Source organism: Nelumbo lutea, chromosome 5 (assembly GCF_056320005.1).
Source record: "Nelumbo lutea isolate HS-2025 chromosome 5, American lotus-T2T, whole genome shotgun sequence".
Lineage (NCBI taxonomy): Eukaryota > Viridiplantae > Streptophyta > Magnoliopsida > Proteales > Nelumbonaceae > Nelumbo > Nelumbo lutea.
In genome coordinates, this window is record NC_142688.1 from 31,519,150 (window position 1) to 31,530,646 (window position 11,497).

The 11,497-nt window shown below is 37.9% G+C and overlaps 1 protein-coding gene across 1 annotated transcript; it reads right to left on the reverse strand.

Moving 5' to 3' along the window:
• LOC148851458 (uncharacterized) lies at positions 1–3,443 on the reverse strand. The gene is made up of 3 exons (XM_088944860.1): positions 3,065–3,443; positions 2,033–2,317; positions 1–195 (listed from the first exon to the last, which is right to left on the reverse strand). The coding sequence occupies exons 1-3, from the start codon at positions 3,080–3,082 to the stop codon at positions 148–150; spliced, it is 351 nt and encodes a 116-aa protein (XP_088800986.1). The 5' UTR covers positions 3,083–3,443; the 3' UTR covers positions 1–147.
• Between the last annotated feature and the right edge of the window lie 8,054 nt (positions 3,444–11,497).

Below are 11,497 nucleotides of genomic sequence, written 5' to 3' on the forward strand. Positions count from 1 at the left end.
TTTAATGGGAACACATTATATTACTCGATGAAAAAACAGGAAAATTACAATTAACGAAAAAGAACAAGAAGAAAGAAAGAAGAATACTAGTCCCCCATATCTCATTACACAGTTTGGAAGAGGTGGAAATGTCACCTCGGACCCCGTCTACGCCTTTACACAACAGTTGAAGTAGCTGAGAAAACTCCTCCTCGTCTGTCCAAACAAAAACAAGAGAAAAACATCTTCTCAGCCCGGCAACGTAAATAAACTCAACTCTAAAAAAATCAATGAGTTGACAAAATCTAAAATCCAACAAAGAAGATTACAAACAAATACTAACAAGAGACCTTGGGGCGGAGGTCGCTCAATTGTTAATTTGTTAATCCATATCCAACCTTTCTGCAACTTCAACCAAACATTAGGAAAATTCCAATAGCCCGGTCACGGGTCACCCTTTAATTAATCAGGTGAACTGTGCCAATAGCTTTTCAAATCAAGACAATTTGACTGCCTAACCTTCAACTCGAGTGTCAATTGGACCATTTGATCCAACGTCTGACAATTAGAATTTCAACCTATAATAATTATCAAGGCTCAAGTTACCAGAGAATCAAGCCGAAAGCCGTTGAATAACGTGACTGAGCCCACATTTCATACATGATGGAAGGGTGGATTTGTGTCATGGTTTCAATCGAGAAGATTGGAGCAACCTTTGGTACTATATTGATATTCAAGCTTTTGAATTAGTCCTCAAGTTCAATAAATCAATTACTAATTCATGATTCTATATTAAAATGGGTATTATTGCTTTCACAGTATAATCCATCATCCAACCAAAAGCCTTCAATTGCTTTGCATAATAACCCACAGCGACCCATCGCAGAAAATCTTCATCACCAACTGTCCGAGGATCGAATTAATAAATGTTCCAACCAGTAACAAAAAAAAAAACATTCACAAACTACAGTAACACCCCAACAAAGAAAATCATTGTTTCCTGGTTAACTCTTTAATTCATTTCTTAAGAAGTATCGCTAGCCCTATCCACAACATATAATTCTATCATTTTTCCTTCTAATCCACGCATCCACCCATCAGCCCTACCTGTATTTTTATCTAGATCTAGATCCAATTTTAATAATAGTGGTTCATGTTTTTTCCCCATTTGTAATTTTTTAATTTTCGATCTCATCTGTGGAGACCAAGATGGTTGTCCCAGCTCCCAACTTCCAGCACTAATTCTAGCCTTTACTCTCACTCTTGTGGACGGCTAATGGATTTACAAATTTATTATCCAAGCTGCCCAATTCAATATTTCCCACTAGTCCGCCATCCCTTCTAGCCTGTGACCTACGGAATGTGCACCACATCATGTATTTCATGAGATCCTCCCATCATAGACCGCATTAATCCAGGGACCAAAACAGAGAATCCTACGAGGCCAGCCCACACACTCTCTTTGAACCATCAGGGGCTCGTGGGTACCAACACAACATCACTAGATTCCAATCCCACCGCCTTCCAATGATGGGCCACCTCACATTCTACCCTATATGACACATGAAAGCTACTCTACTACTGTACAAAGCCGCGGCCCACGGCCCATCATCGTGACAAAATGTATCACACAACAATCAGAATGCACATAGAAAAAACAGTCGTCACTCGTCTCGTCTGTAACCCATACTCCAGAGTCCAGACTGGCTTCAGCTAGCGAAGCCAAATTTCCTACTCACTTGCTTTACCCGCACCCTACCCACAGCACACTGCAGCCGCACATCTCACAATAAGATGGCGATGTGTGGCTGCAACGCAATTCGGGTACAGTGTGAGTAGAGAGCAGTGGACAGGAAATCCGATTTGTCAGCTAGCAGCCTCACATCCACGAATGTGTGCCAACTGCCAACCAACCAGACTTCAACGCGTTTTTGCCCAATTCAAACAAAACAACAGTCATATCCTATTCACAGCTCACTAGAAAAATGGAAAGTTGCAGACATCCAAGATTAGTATCACAGAAGGTGGCAACCAACAGGTAAGGGGGACTTACAGTTGGAGAGTGGTTGTGGGGATGAAGCTGGGGATGCTGATCATCATTCACATGGTTGTGGTGACGGACCTGGTTGTTGTTAATGTTGCTATTGTTGTTGCTGCTGTTTTTGTTGTTGTGACTGTTGGTGAGCTCCTCTTCGTTGCCGAGACTGGCTCTAGAGATGTCACGCTTGTTCTGTTTTCTCATCTCTCTTATCTTGGTGAAATCCATAGAATAATCCGGCAAGTCTCCCTTCTGATCCCAATCCCCGAACTGTGGCACAGACAGCCATGCCGCGTTTTTCTGCAACATTTATCATAAAAAAATTTAGATAGTTTCAGACTTCAGATTCTGGTACAAATTAAAGTTTCCACTCATGAACTTTAATCTCGTAATTAGCACCAAGTCGACTAAAAAACAGGAAAGAAGAAGACAATAGTAGAGAAACTCCGGAGATGTCAATCATCTGATTTCTTTTTTTTTTCAGTAAACTTCGCAATTGAAACACATATCAAGAGTAATGGTCAAATTAGAAATGGAATGTTACTAAATCATTCTGTTAATGTTAATGAATTGTTCATTACTATTAATGATTATCTTTTTTCTCCAAGATTATTGTAGATTAGTGTTTCCTTTAGCGCCAATTTCAAAGATCCCTCCTTAACAAGATCCTTTCTTCCGGAATCATGACATAAGACAGTAACTGGTAATCGAGAAAAATCAATGAATTTCTAAAATCAAAGTTCAAACTCTTGAGCGATACGATCTCTGACCGATTCTGGCCATTAAAAGTGCTATCTTTAGACCTAACTCAATCCTCGATAAGGGAGAACACAGGGGAACCTGAAACTTTCTCAATCCAAAACAGAGACTCCGATGATAAAGCATTGAAATTCTAAAGTCATTAACGCTTCAACTCTCCAAATCAAAGGAACATCTCCACAGTTCATCGCTTCATCTTCAAAAGCATTAATATTCTAAAAAAAAAAAAAACTCAGAAAAAACGAAGCACAGACAAAACCATAAAAAACTAAAGAACAAGATAATCACCTCTTTACGGTCCTCCATGGGTTCTGATATTCGATTTATGGAGCAAAGCTTCTGACGCTGGTGAAGAGGGAACAGAGAGCTTTGAAACCAAACAATGAAGTGACCGAAGAAGAAAAAAGAACACAGGCGTGAAGTGAAACGCTACAGCTGATGACAGCACACGATCAGACCTGCTAGTGTTCACCCTCTTCTCGTTTATATATACAACACCTCACCTGGAGCTATGGCCCAAAAAATACATGAAATAGCGAAAATACCCCTCACACGTCTTCTCTTCCAACGTTACAGTCACAGAATACAGAAGTTGCGTAAATGCCTTCCCTTGGGTTACGGAAGACAACAGACACGGTTGTAAGGTCGGCCAGAACCCAGAAGTCTCAAAAGGCGTCCGAGCTCTAGGCCTGCTCTTGGTAAATTTGTAAATTTCGAGGTAATTAATGGCTAAGATGTCAGACTCTTGGAACTTTCTTTGGATGGATGATGGGCTGCATGGTCTTTCTAGACTTTCAGTGGCAACTTTGTTATTTTGAGCAAAACAGCGACCGCGTGACGAAACTGACCTTCTCTAAATAGCAGTTTGTTTCCGCTTTCCAACCCTCCTTTGCTTATTTAGAGTGGTAAAATGACAAAAAAATGGTGGTGGTACAGTCTTTATCCCGGTTGCTTTCGGCGCCTGTTGTCCAACGTGTAGGGGTAATTTCGGAAATTAAATGATTATACACTTTAACAGATTCCATTTTGTTGATATAATGAGGGGAACAGAGGCGTGTTTGTTTGTTATATATTAAAATAGAATCAGAAACAGGTAGACCAGTCGGGTGGAGGCCTGACACCTGAATACCTCACCGGCTAAAACGTCTCTGTGTTACTTATTATTTTATTAATAACTTTGTTCCTGTCTCAAGAATCAATTCACCTCTCTCTACAAGTAAAGCTTGATATTTTGGGCCTGTTTGGAGGGATTGAGTTAAAAACAAAGCTTTGATTCAGCTGCTTTGAAGAAGCTGTGTTGGCTTGGCTACACAAACAATGTAAGCTATATTTGTTGAAAACTGGTTTAACTGCTTAAGAAGTTAAAAAAAAAGTTGAAGTCATATATATAATCTAGACAAAGATGGTTCCCGGAGTAAAATGTTAATTCAGGCCAATTCGAGTTACACCCCTACAGTTGGCTGATGGAGTGGATTTTGTTTTTAAAAAATTTGGGAAATTTGTAGTTTGTTTCTTTTAAAAATCTGTATTAATTTTCTAAATATATTATCTCAAACCCTTTGAATTGTGATAGATTCCTCCACCTAACTAAATACTATTGTTCCCAATTATAAAAAAAAAAAAAACACTACAAATTCATAATAATTTCTAATATGAAAAAATCAATAAAAACTCCTGTCTATATATAAATTCCACGCATGGATGGCTAGAAGCCGCTGACCGCTGTGCTTCAACCCTCCCAAACAGGCACACTTTATCATGGAGAATAATTATATATAGCATCTTAGAGAGAATTAAATTTATAGATTATGTATTTGCAAGTTAATCAAGTCTTAGTTAGAATCATTCCAGTACTATTCCTTGTTGTTCATAAACTGAAGCAACTGAATCAAAGAAGATATTCTGCATGGGCTAAGATCCAAGAAACCCAATTAACGAGGGCTGGTGTCGCCAATTCAAACTGTCCATTTCACATGTGATGATCGTTGGCAACAGGAGTTCTTTATTACTTATTCATCAACTCTAAACCTTCTCATGTATGAGTTTTTTTTTTTTTTTATCAATTATTTAATAAAAAAAATGAGGAGAAGGCTGAGATGACTTGAGAGATGAGGTTTGGAACCTGATAAGGATAAGACGAATGGAGGGAGAAAATACATGTTTACGTAGCAACCTTGAGTCGTTCTTGCTGGATAATCCCGCGGGTGGCCACCTATATAAAACCTGGACCAGGATATTACGACAACCGGATTGATTTTGTTGATGGAAGAAAATGGTTGATGTGGACCAAAGCTTTGAATATAGCTGGTTTTTAGGGGGGCGGTGGTCATGATTAAATAAATGAAAGGGATGGATGAAATCTTTTCACCGTTTATATCTTTATTATTATTATTATTATTTTGTGGATCACCTTCTTTTTTTTTTTATTTTAAACATTAAGATTGATAATTGTGCTTAGTATGTACATATACATAAATGAGATAACTCTACCTGTTGATGTTTATTGGGTTGTGTTTGGTATCATTACTTCTACATGAAACGTTTTGGATTGAAGAATAGAAATTGGTTAGTGATATGTTTTCGTCGTATCATATTTGAGAATTAGACTGGTTAAACTTTACACCTGGGGCAAAAATTAAAAGATGTCAATTTGACTATTTTTACAAACAGCTTTTCATGCTTGCTTCGATTATAAGCAGAAATTGTATGCCAACTTGCAATGCTTCAAAAATCGACTTGGAACCTAACCGCTTTGGCTGCCGGTTTTCAGGTCAGATCATCCGGTTTGAACGGTTATCAGAGTCAAATGGGTGGACAATTCAATCATATAGGTCAATGGGTCAATGACTAAGTTAATAATTTTTGGTCAAGAAACGAATTAAAGGTGAAATAGAATTGGTTGACTAGATAGTTTTCCGGCCGACCAGTTCAACCGTCCATATCAACAAAGTTCAAAAACACTGGCAATTTATATTAATCAACACAATATTTTAGCTAGAAACAACAATGGTAATAAGACAACCTACCTATAACTAAACTCTAAATATGTGGAGATATTAATGAATGCTGCCATGTGAAAATTCTTAGGTCCATTGAATCAACCTATTAAGTGAGTGAAGCCACATATGTTACACTTCTAATTAGATTTAACCTTAGGCCCCCTTCGCTTTTTGATAAGTTATTTACCTGGGTAAGTTTCTCCTGGGAAACACTTAACTAGGTAAGTGCATTTACCCATGTTCTTTTATTTCTTAGGTAAATAAGATAATGACAATTTTTCATAAAAATCCATTATTAAAAGGGACATTTTTGTCCCATTCAAATGTTAGTAACTTTCCTCCTAGGTGGGAAAGTTATTTACCCACCTAGGAGACGGGTATCACTTATACCTAGGAAGATAAACTTTCCATGGTCCCCACATTAATTTGAAAAATGAACATGGATTCTTGGTCAATGGGAACCAAAATCCCATTGACCAACATTCCCCCCTCTCAAAATCTAGAAAAATAACACCCCCTTAAGTACATATGTATAACTTGCAAATTGAGCATCTAGTATTTGTGTTGATTTAGGCAAGGTTCTAAATATCGATAAGCTTGATATATCGATAGGGGCGTATCGGGTAGTATCGGTCCTTTTTTTTTCAAAACTAGTTTAGGGGGGCCAGTTTAAAGCTCCTCCACACCCTGAACCGGTTAGAACCCCGTTATACCCTCTATAGAGGTATATCAGGGTACTCCCGATACGATACATATCGGTCGATATGGGCCGATACATGTGGATACTTTGAACCTTAAATTTAGGGCTATTCAAGAAGTATTTGTTGATTGCACAGTTCTAAACTCAAACACTCCATATATGGTTCAAAAATATGCTGGCCACAAGAGCCTATAACCCAAATCAAGAATATTTATTGTACTTCTATGTTGTCATTCATGCAAAATCTTTCCAATGTGCAGTTGTATCTTATTGTTACCAGCATATTGGATGTTGGTTAGTTAACCAATTTTTATGATTGATATGCATATTCCCATTCTACTGTTCCACCCTAACAATTACTTCTAAACCGCTGGCCACAAGATGTCCCCACATTGGGAACATCTTTTGCATTTGTATCGTCATTCATGAGAGATGCTTCCAATGTGGATAGTATCTTTGTGACCAGCATATTGGATAATGATAAATAGACCAATTTTTATGAGACATTGATATACACATCCCATTCTACCCTAACTATTAGTTCAAGACTGCTGACCACAAGACACTTCAGCCAACCACATATCATCGATATCATCTTCCTATGAATGACAATATAAAGTATAAGAGCCATGTGGTCAGCAGATTTGAACCTTCCCCTAAAGTCTTGTGGTCAGCAGATGGTATTTGTCATTTTGGCATTGGCAAATTAGGTAGAATAGCATTTTCACGTTCATAAAACGATCAAAACATTTCAAATGCACAAGCACTACAAAATGAGTTCAGATATGTTCCCAACAAACCACCACAGGAGATACTTCCGATGTGTGGCTGTAGTGTTTTGTTTGGTTGAAATTCTTGTTAGAAGTTGTACCAAAGCAAAACAACAAGAAGAAGAAAAGGCAAGAAGGAAGGAAGAAGAAAGTGGAGAGAAAACTATTCTTTCTTGCAGTCCAAAGGGTTACAGTAACAGAGTTTATATACAGAGCATCGACCAATAACAGAAGGCCAGCTTAAATAGTAAAAGACAAAAGAAAAAAAAAAGAATTAACGAATGACTTAAGAGTAAATAACTCTATATCCCCCCCCCTCAAGTTGGAGTTTGGTGGATATCAAGCAAATCCAACTTGGACATGAAGTTGCTGAATTTAGGACTAGAAAGTGGCTTTGTAAAAACATAAGCTACTTGGTGATGAGTGGAGATGTGTTGAGGATTGATAAAGTCTTGATTAAACTGCTCTCTAACTAAGTGGCAATCAATGTCCAGGTGTTTTGTTCTTTCATAAAACACTGGATTGGCAGTGATGTGTAGAGCAGCTTGATTGTCACACTAAAGAGGAATTGGAAGTTTTAATTGGATGCCAAAATCCTTGAGAACATAGGAGATCCATTGAAGTTCACAAACCGTTGCTGCTAAACTCCTATATTTTGCTTCTACTGATGATCTTGAGACTATTGTTTGCTTCTTTGTCTTCCAAGAAATGAGAGCTGACCCCAAAGAAATGCAAAACCCTGTTAAGGATTTTCTGGTTTCAGAACATGAGGCCCAGTCTGCATCACTGAAAGCTTCCAAGTGAAGAGAATTGTCTATTGGATAAGAAAGGCCTTTTGAAGGACAACCTTTTATATCTAAGCAAGTTTATTGCAGCTTCCTAGTGTGATTAACATGGAGAGTTTGCAAACTGACTTAGCTGTTGTACAGAGTAGCTAATGTCTGGCCTGCTAATATTCAAATACAATAAACGTCCAACAAGCCTTCTATATCTTTCTGGTTCAACTAGTGGGGTGCCTTTATTTGCACACAACTTTTGACCTTTGGGGAAAGGTGTTTTAGCTGGTTTAGCACCTAGGAGTCCAAAATCTGTTAGAATGTCAAGAATGTACTTCCTTTGGTTAAGAACAGTACCTAAAGAACTCCTAGCCATCTCCAAACCTAGAAAATACTTGGCGTAGCCAAGATCTTTGATAGTAAATAGCTTATCCAAGTATTGTTTGACTGAAATGATATTTGCTTCTAAGGTACCTGTTAAAAGCACATCATCTACATACACTAACAATGCAATGAAGGAATCAGATGAGTGCCTAACAAATAAACAGTGATCATGAGCTGATTGATGGAAACCAGAAGCCTTAATTTTGTTACTAAATTCAGCATTCCATTGTCTTGAGGCTTGTTTAAGCCCATAGAGTGATCTCTTTACTTTGCAGACTTGACCCTTGGCAGCCTTATAATACCCTTCTGGAGGTTGCATGTAGACTTCCTCATCCAAATACCCATGCAAGAATGCATTATTGATATCCAATTGATGGATAGGCCATGATTTAGATGTTGCAATTGCAAAAAAAAATTCTTATAGTTACTGTTTTGGCCACAGGAGAGAAGCTATCAAAATAGTCAATCCCTTCCACCTGGTGAAAGCCTTTGGCTACCAGCCTAGCTTTGTATCTATCCACACTGCCATCCGGATTCAACTTCAGTTTATATACCCATTTGGAATCAATGGCCCATTTTCCTTCTGGTAAATCAGTGAGTTCCCAAGTTTCATTCTTCTCTAATGCTTCTAATTCCTCATTCATCTTTAGTCCATTCAGCATTAGTACTGGCTTGATCATAAGAAGTTGGTTCTTGAATATTTGACACATTAGCTAAAAAGGATAAATATGATGCAGAAAGTGAAGGTGATTGAACAAAGGGATATGTTGGAGGTGTGTGAGGTGATGATGCATGAACCTGTGACTGATTGAGGATTCTGTCAGTAGTTCTAACATTGCTACAAGCCAAGTTAGTAACATAGTCTGTAAGCCCAGTTGGTTTCTTTTTTACTCTAGTACTCTGTCTGATAGGGGGTAGGTTGTTTGCAGTAACTGGGATTGTAGTTTCAGGAAGTAAATCACAAGGTTGACCAGTGGTTTCTGTTGCCAGTTCAGAGGTTGGTGAATCCAAAAAATCAGGTGTTTCATTGGGCTCCCCTGTTGATGGTATGGGTGATGATGCATCTGGTGTAGGGGTTGGTAAAAAATCTGGAATATCATCTGGAGAAGGTAGTGGTAAAACAAATGATGGATTTTTGTCAATAAAAACTAAATTGGTTCTGAAAGGGAAGATTTGCTCATAGAATTTTATGTCTCTTGACACATAAACTTCATGTTTTTTTCCAAATCATAGGCCTTATACGCCTTTTGGCCAGGACTATACCCAATGAATATACACTTAAATGCTCTATGATCAAATTTGTTTTTATGAGGTAATGTATTTGTCACATAGCATAAGTAACCAAAGCATCTTAAATTGGTATAATCCGGTGGTTTATGAAATAGGACTTCAAATGGAGATTTCCAGGCTAACACTGATGAGAGTAGTCTGTTTATAATGAGTAGCCATAAGGATGGAATGTCCCCAGAATTTTTTTGGCAAGCAAGATTGGAACATGAGAGTTCTTGCCACTTGCAAGAGATGCTTGTGTTTCATTTCAACAATTCCATTCTGTCGAGGTGTATAAGGACAGGTCTTTTGATGTAACACTCCTTTGCTAGAAAGAAAGGATTGGAAGCCATGGTTTGTAAACTCTGTTCCATTGTCAAACCTTATGGTTTTAATAGTTTTATCAAATTGGGCCTTAACCATGTTAAAAAATTGAGTGAAAATGGCAAGTGTTTGGGTTTTGTGTGACATCAGAAATGTCCAAGTTGCTCTGGAACAGTCATCCACAATTGCTAAAACATATGTGGCTCCAGTAATTGAAGGCTCTTTGTATGGTCCCCAAGTGTCCAAATGGATTAATTCAAAGGGTTGTTGGGTAGTGATACAGCTGGTTGGAAAAGGTAGCCTTTATTGCTTAGACAAGTGACAAATTTCACACCCAACCTCATTTTGTAAATTCAAGCATTTAAAAGAATCAATATGCTTCAAAACATTCATTGAAGCATGTCCCAAACGGCCATGCCAAAGAGAGATTTTTGAAGTAGTCATACTTTCATTTCTAGAAACAACAGCATTACAAGGTAAAAAAGTATCATTGAAATTCAAAAACAACTTGTCACTGTTTGGCTCTATGTTACATCTGAATTTTATAAAACAAGAGTTGTCCAGGATGTATAAGCTTCCTAGTAGTTTCCCTACTGCCAGAATCCTTTCAATCTAGAGGTCCTGCAGCAGACAATGGCTAGGTAAGAATGTGAACTTTATTTGGGCAGACTCAGCAAGTTTATTTACTGATAAGAGGTTGAATTTAAAACTAGGAATGTGTAATGCATCTTTCAAACAAATATCGGTTGACAAATGAATATTTCCAATGCTATGAACAAATTTAATGGATCCGTTGGTAGGCAAATAGGTAGTGGATGTTTAGTGGGTTTAGGCTTATCAAAAAGGGATTTATTTCCACACATGTGGTTTGAAGCCCCTGTGTCAATTATCCAAGTATCTGGTTTCAATAAGTCAATAGTACTCAATGCAAAACTTAAAGCACATTCAGTATTTAAGGAATTACCTGCAAAGTTGTCCAAGTTAGCAAAGTTGACATGGCTACCATCCATAGTCATCTTCCCTTTCATCAGCTTCAGGATTTCTTGTTGCATCATATTTGTCAAATCCATTTTCGTATCAGTTTTCCCATCAACCTTCTCTTCAGTTCCAAAATCAAAAGGAGTTTCCACCATGTTGGCCATTGTTCTGTTTCCTATTTTTTTCTGCTGCTCCTTGAACTCCTTATACCATTCTGGGTATCCATGGAGCTTGAAGTAAGTCTCTTTCACATGTCCCCTCACATTGCAATGATTACAATACTTGTTGTCCTTATCCTTCCTTCCCGTGTCTGTCTTCTTATTATTTCCCCTATTAGTTCCATCCCTTCTGTAGGGTTGATTGGTGTTTTGGGTTTTGGCAAATAACCCAATAGAGTCTATGTTTTCATTAAAAGCTATGTGTACTTCTCTCTATTTCTCAACTCTGAGAACCAAGGAATAAGCACGGTTCACAAAGGGTAAGGGTTCCATTACAAGGATTTGACTCCTTATATTATTATA